The 7,908-nt window shown below is 42.6% G+C and overlaps 1 protein-coding gene across 1 annotated transcript in view; it reads right to left on the bottom strand.

Annotated features, from left to right (window-relative positions):
• LOC139461524 (mediator of RNA polymerase II transcription subunit 25-like) overlaps positions 1-7,908 on the bottom strand; it is a 48,179-nt gene that overhangs the window by 20,491 nt on the left and 19,780 nt on the right. Inside the window, exons 12-15 of the mRNA XM_071243006.1 lie at positions 6,071-6,655; positions 4,664-4,778; positions 4,072-4,237; positions 2,721-2,912 (exon numbers count right to left, since the gene is read on the bottom strand). Of these exons, the coding sequence (XP_071099107.1) occupies positions 2,721-2,912; positions 4,072-4,237; positions 4,664-4,778; positions 6,071-6,655 (1,058 nt within the window). The remainder of the gene's footprint in view (positions 1-2,720; positions 2,913-4,071; positions 4,238-4,663; positions 4,779-6,070; positions 6,656-7,908) is intronic.

The raw sequence follows: 7,908 nt of genomic DNA, 5'->3' as shown, positions 1-7,908 counted from the left end.
AATACAAGCACCGAATTTCTCTCGCGGATGAATAATTGGATTGGACAGCTATTTTTAGCATCATTCCATTCAGACTCAAAGCAATCGTAGAAATTTAATCCAGGGGATTTATCAAAGTAGAATGGAAACATACTACACAGGATATTCAAGTTTGAATTTTGGGGGGCCCTTAACAATATTTTAAAAATATTGCATCTGGGTTATTAGATAAAACTTCAATTTCCATGTGAAACAAGTACCCCATTTTTCATAAATATAAAGTCCATTTGACATGTTCACATGTGGGATTTGCAAAATCACCCATTAACGTCAAGATTATGTTTTCACTACCGGTATCATGCTGACAAACCAATCATAATTAATAAGGATCAGTGGAATTAATGTGACGACTAGAGGCATTGCTTCCTCCCAAGTTTTGTGAACACAATTTTAAATGATTTACATTTTCAAAAATTTGAACTACAAAGCTGCCAGATGTTAAATTCAAGTTTCATCATTTCTGCATCAATGTTTTCCCCTCAAAACAACAAAACATTCTGATTCACGAGGTGAGTGAGTGAGTGAGTGAGTGAGTGAGGTCTCCCTGGGACAGATAGGATCTCCTCCACCTTGTCTGTACAGGATACAGGGTCCGTCTCCCATACAGGATATCACATCTCCAGTCTATTATGTAAATATCCTGGACCCATCTGCTTCACAGCTTTGTTTTGGAAGTGACATATCCAACTTAACACAGAATATTTTTCGCTAATGAGTTTGACTACCCCCGTCCAGTTAAACTGCCCTTTGTGAATGAATGTTCGCACAGGGTACTCAAAATCCATCTATGTACAAGCAAGCATTCCACATATTCAAACGAAACCTAATACAAAAAAATGAACATTAATACTGGCGAAAGCAGTCTTTTAACTACAAGAAAATCCACATTGTATTTGAGAGGCACTCATCAAGGGAAGTACTGCTTTAATAACAGTGTAATTAGATTTGATGTCTATTTTTTTGCAGGCTTGCCAGAAACCTATGATTGTGGGTTCGAATCCCAGTTCGCTCCGATTATGTTTCTAGGTTTGTCGGCACCATACCCATGCTCGTGGGTTTCACCAAAGTGGTAAACGTCTGAGACCAGCATCACTTCAGGCTTTCCTCCCACACTAAGCTGACACGCCGTGATATAACTGGATTACTGTCAAAAGCGGTGTTAAACCCAATTCACTCACTCACTCACTATTTTTGCATCATATAATTCACACTGCACTCAAAACAAATCTATCACACAACAAGGCAAGTATTGGTGAGATTCTTGCTTGGCTTATCCATGAACCAGTGAGTGAGTACGGTTTTACGCCGCTTTTAGCAATATTCCACGAAAGTCTCAGCAGGGGACACCAGAATTGGCTTCACACATTGTACCCATGTCAGGAATCGAACCCTGATCTTCAGCGTGACGAGCGAACGCTTTAACCACTACCCGACCACCCGTATCCATGAACGAACAGTGTAAGTTGACTGGATGGCTATTTATAGCCTCATTTACCGGTCCTCCAAACAAAGCTGTGGTGGTGATTGGGTGCAGGGTGTTTACCCAATGGAATGGCTGTATATAATACACTGTATATGTCTACCACATGCATATATGTATATGTAACAACCAACATGGACATGCACTCAGCATCATCATAAATATTTCTCTCATATATCCCAAAGTAATCATTCTTACAAAATAGAAATCCTGCAAGACAAAGATTTTACGAGACATGTTATTCCTGGGTGGTCATGGTAATATGAATCAAAACATCACAGATCATTTAAATCCTTGAATAATCTTTCTATCATTTGTTTGTTTTGTTTGTTGTTTAAAGCTGCACTCAGCAATATTCCAGATATACGACAGCGGTCTGTAAATACTAGTAATCGAATCTGAACCAGACAATTCAGTGATTGACATCATGAGCATCAAGCCACGTTATTGGATTCAATGACATGCATCAACCAAGTCAGTGAGCCTGACCATCTGATATCATTTGTCACCTCTTACAACAAGCATAGTCGCATTTTACAGCAAGCATGGGTTGCTGAAGACCTATTCTACATCAGACCCTCTTTATATGAAATTGTTTACATGATAATGGTATGTTACAGTATAATGAGAGAAGCAACATATTAAAAAAACAAACACAATTATGGTCTAAAAACCGAGTGAGTGAGTGAGTGAGTGAGTGAGTGAGTGAGTGAGTGAGTGAGTGAGTGAGGATCATGTGACACAAGAATGAGTAAGTTTTTACATGTTTTCAGCATGGGGAGCACCAGAAAGGTGCTTTACACAATATACCCAGAACCCAGAACCCAGACCTTGTGCATGATAAGATAACACTTTAACAACTAGGCTACCCCACCATCCCTCGATTCAAAAGCATTTTTCATTCAATATGTTAGAACAGTCAGTGAGAAATATCCTTGCCAGTCATGTTAGGTGTTGTGTAAGACAGTTCTACTTCGGTCATAGGTGATGATAAACTCCTTGACCAACATCTAGGGCCCACTTGCACATAGTTCAAAGCAAGCCTGCCACCAACAGTATTTAACTTTCACACTTTAATGTAGTTACGAAAGATTTAACTCTCAGATTATGTAAGAAACTTGTGTCAATGCCTCTTACGACCAGATTAAGTTGCTGGGAAGCTATTCTATCCCGGAGTCCTCAAGTGGCCGTGGTTAAAGACATAAGGATTGCTCCTACTTCTGTGATCACACACCTTGTTTCGGACTTTATTAAGCACGTTCCTGATGCCCTGGACAAAGGCGACTTGGTCATTGGGGATGAGTCCGACGAAGGCCTTCTTCTTGCTGCTGTAGAGCAGGAGCAGCACTCGGATATCACACTGGGCGGTCTGGGAGAAGTGGACACAGCCAGCCTGGAACACAACAACCGACAGTACTGGACAGGGCTGGTCAACAAGCGAGGGGCTTTGTTTGTTTGTGTTCTTGTTTCATTAACGCCACACTATTCCAGCTATATGACGGCGGTCTGTAAACAAACGATTCTGGGCCACATATTGTGAATAACAATACATGCAGTTGGGGTGCGATGAGTTTCAACCAAGTCACTGAGTCTGACCACCTGATCTAGTGTGTCGCCTCTTACGACCAGCATGGGTTGCAGGGGGCCAATCATAACCCAACACACTCACGGGGAAACCAGGGAGTTAATGTTGTTTTATGCCAGTCAGCAATATCAAGCCATATCACAGCAGCCTTTCAGTGAGGTAAGCAATCAAGGCGAGGCCAGGCCAGGCCATGCCAGGCAAACCAGTCGTCGAAAGCATGTGAAACAATGCATGACATCAGGGCAGAATGACATCAGGGCAGCATGACATCAATCATCCAAGTTACACATCGTAAACTACAGTAAACTACGATCGTGACGAACTCAAAGGGACCACTATTTGTTTGTTTGTTTGTTGTTTTACGCCGCACTCAGCAATATTCCAGCTATATGACGGCGGTCTGTAAATAATCCAGTCTGGACCAGACAATCCAGTGATTGATATACCCACGCACTTGGGGATCGATGACATGCTTCAACCAAGCCAGTGATCCTGACCACCCGATCCCATTAGTTGCCTTTTACGACAAGCATAGTCACCTTTTACGGTAAGCATGGGTTGCCGAAGACCTATTCTACCCCGGATAAAGGGACCACTAATTTTAGTAAGTCATAACCATTGTTCATTATAAGCATATGTACAGCATTTATACACAAATGTTCGGCACCAAAAAATAAGTTTGTTGTAGCTGTCAGTCTGTTACATGCACGTTTGTTATAAACATAGTTTACTGTAATTCACATATGTTCATTAGCATGATTAGCCATCGCTCACAAGCATGGGGTACTGGAGGTTTTCCTGATAACATATTCCTTACAAGTCTGGCCATTTAATATTTTGGGGAGGGGGTCGAGGGGGTGGAGGGGGCAGAGGGACGGGAGGGGCAGAGGGACGGGAGGGGCAGAAGGACGGGAAGGGCAGACACTAATCAACTAAAGTCATAAAGAAGCCAGACTATCCAACATACAAATCCTGTTCCCATGATGCGGTAGAGGTTGCGAAGGGCGTCCAGGTCGTTGGGGGAGAAGTGGAAGGACACTTGTCTGGAGTTGCGGAACAGACTCTGCAGCTCATGGAGCATGGGCTGGGGCAGGAGCTGCATCACCAGCTTCTCAGGCCAGTTCCTCGCATTGCTGAAGAGGATGCACAATAACAGGTATGGATTTTTATATTCTCAAGGTTACAACTGCAGCACAAAAATGCACTAAATATACACGAGACACCCCCCTCTTCTGGCGCAATTCAGAAATGGAGCTTGGCTACTTTTGCCCCACTTGGGGTTTATCATTGCCATTGGATAACTTCTGGTCAGTGAAGAAAACAATAATGCTCTTCAGTATTATCAAATATCCCAAATCATCAAAAAGCACCAGTTCACCACTAGACTGATCTGTATAGCAAGTTTCAACAAGAAATATTCAATGGTTAGGAGTTCTGCTCCGGAATGGACGGACAGACATGCTGATCGCCATATCAAACCCCACCCAACTGTGACCCAACTGTGACCCAACTGTGACCTAATTAATAACCCCACCCTCCCATCAGGTAATGGTGCTTACAGGTCAGGCTCCGTGTTGAGGATGGAGACACAACAGTTGAGCGTCTTCGTGTTCTTCTGCTGCACAGCATTGGGGGGACCCTGGGGTTTGGGCTTCTCCTGGTACTCCAAGGAACCTGACACAGAACAGAGCTGTAGCCGGGCAACCAGAACAAGTCAACAGTCAACTGACGGATGTCACACAGCACATCAACCTCTGGCTAGTAATGAGTCAATCCTACACCACAACAACCACTGATATGCCTTGTTGGTTGGTTGGTTGGTTTGTTGTTTAACGCCGCACTCAGCAATATTCCAGCTATATGACAGCGGTCTGTAAATAATCGAGTCTGGACCAGACAATCCAGTGATTAGTATCATGAGCATCGATCCACGCAATCGGGATCAATGACATGCATCAACCAAGTCAGCGAGCCTGACCAACAAATCCCGTTTGTCGCCTTTTACGACAAGCATAGTCACCTTTTACGGCAAGCATGGGTTGCTGAAGACCTATTCTACCCCGGAATCTTCACGGGTCGATATGCCTCGTCTTGTTTGTTGTTTAACACCGCATCCAGCAATATCCCCATATGACAGCCGTCTGTAAATAATGGAGTCTGGGCCAGAACAGATTGACATCTTGAGCATCGATCTATGCGATTGGTATTCAGTGACATGCATCAACCAAGTTAGCAAGTCTGGCCATTCGATTCCATCAGTATTTACCAAGCATGGGTTGCTGAATGAATAATAATAATAAAAGGCCATTTATATTGTGCGTATTTCCACATGACACAATGGCATGCTCAAAGAGATATTAATACCCCGGTCACTGGATCAGTGTGCACTCAATCATCATTCTCAACTCCCTGGGGAGTATACTACCCAAGCTTCCTAATCTCATCCTACCAGCTGAAGACCAATTCTAACCATGATCTTCACAGGTTCACTGATATGCATCAGTCTAGCCCCTGCAGACCTCTAAGTGTATCCAGAATAGATATCACCCATCCTTTCAGGTTACCTTAGGCAGTTAAATTGTCATTTGGCAACCGACCTGTGAAGATCCGGGATTGAATAGGTCTTCAGCAACCCATGCTTGCCGAAAAAAGCAACTATGATTGTCGTGCTCGCTGACTTGGTTGATGCATGTCATTGTATCCCAATTGCGTGGATCGATGCTCATGATGCCAATCACAGGATTGTCTGGTCCAGACTGGACTATTTACTGACTGCCGTCATATAGCTGGAATATTGCTGAGTGCGGCGTCAAACCAACCAACCAACCATTTGGCAACAAAACATATTCATCATTACACTAATCATAATCCGTAGTTACTGCCAAAAGAAATATTTAGTCATACAAGCATGTTTTCAAATGTGAAATTTATCCAGTCTCTCAAAACCATCCAACAAGCAACTCTACCTTTCCAAATGATCTTCTTGTTGTTCTGAACGGCAGCCTTTGTTGGATCAGCCACTCCACCATCGGCAGCCCCTGGGAACACCTGACCCCCCATGGCTGGAGCTGACCCCGCCCCCTGCATGACGATCTGCTGACCCCCCTGCTGACCCCCGGCCTGCATGAAGGACTGGCCCATCCCCTGCTGCGACGGCATGGACATCGCTGGCTGTGACACGAGACCCTGGGAGACGTCCGTCTGCATGGACACCGGCTGGTTGGACATGGTTGTCATGGTGGTCTGGTTGGGCAGATTGACCCGGATCTTGATGGGCTGCTGGTTCTGTTGCATGTTCTGTTGTGAGGTCATGATGTTCTGCTGAGAGGAGATCATCCCTGGCTGTGAGGTCGCCATGCCTGACTGGGTCATCATGACCTGGGGCTGTGATGTCATCAGTCCCTGTGCTGTCATGGGATTCTGGGTACTCACCATGGTAACACCAGATCTCTGATTAGGCATCATTCTGTCTGTTGTCTGTTGTTGCTGCTGCTGCTGCTGTTGCTGTTGTGGTTGCTGTTGTTGCTGCTGCTGAGCTTGACTCTGTCGGTCTAGAATTCAAATGAAATGGTACACTCATTAAACATTGTGCATAAAAATTTCCAATTACCAATTATCCAGGAGTTATTGTTCAATGAGACCCAAGATTTTACACACCCTTAATTCATTTCAGAAGACACGTCACAATCTCTATCTCTCTTACCATTAAGTAAACATAAGATCTCAGTCAGTCATGATTGTATGCTGATTGGACGGCAATTTTACAGTACCGTATTTGACGCAACAAGCGCCCACGGCGATATTTGCTTATATATTGGCTAGAGAACAATCCAAACAAGAAAGAAGTGAGCAAAGCTCACATACCCCCGTTATCCCTGCTGGTCAACAACAAATAGTAAATAGTTTGTTAATTAATGAAATATTACATATTTCTAACTGATTTTAACTTCAATGTTTTAAAAACTAAGATTGAGTTCCAGTGACAATTGACTCCCCCCCACCACCAAACTCCCATGTTACCAGTGTTCACTACGAGGAAGTAGATCACCATGAACACCTTTGAATAAAAATTTGATCGAGGAGTTACATAAGAAGAATTATCAAATGGACCAAAAATTGTTGCTATAAAAACACATAAAAAATGGAACAATATCACATAAGAAAATCAATAAATTAATAATTTCCATCTAGCCTTAACAGGTATGGTAAAGAATTCATAAATTCAAACTTACACAAAGCACAGATACTTATGATGATCTACATGAGTGGAAACAATTTTGGAAAATTAGCTATACAAAACCAGTCATCAAAATTTCTAAATTCCATCATGTTTCAATGAAAACAGCAAAAGAGAAAACTTTAGGAATCTTGTAAAAGATAAAAAACAATCATAGTGGTTAACGTAGCAAGTTTGCTGAAGCTAGGATACATAATATTGTAAACATGGATCGTACAAAAACTCTACCCAAAATTTATGTTTCACCGTGATTCCATGGAAACGGCAAAAATAAAAAAATTCAGAATCTTCAAACTAGGTATTTATCCCAACAGAAAAGGAACATAATACATTGCATGACCAGAGCTGGATTGACACATACAACACAAGTAATCAGTGTGCCTGCTAACCCACTAGATTCTGAAATGTTCCTAGCCTGATCAAAAAATTGTAAGTTATTTTCAAATGCCTACATGGGCTACAATTTTTCAAAACTATTTGTTTGCTTGTCATTAAAAACTCAACTGAGCAATATTCCAGAGATGTGACGTCAGCCTGTAAATAATTGAGTCTGGACCATCCAAACCA

Source organism: Haliotis cracherodii, unplaced genomic scaffold, assembly GCF_022045235.1.
Source record: "Haliotis cracherodii isolate W230 unplaced genomic scaffold, xgHalCrac1.p SCAF_15, whole genome shotgun sequence".
NCBI classification, from domain to species: Eukaryota; Metazoa; Mollusca; class Gastropoda; order Lepetellida; family Haliotidae; genus Haliotis; species Haliotis cracherodii.
Note: the sequence above shows the minus strand (reverse complement) of the source record. Positions and strands in the feature narration are given on the sequence as shown.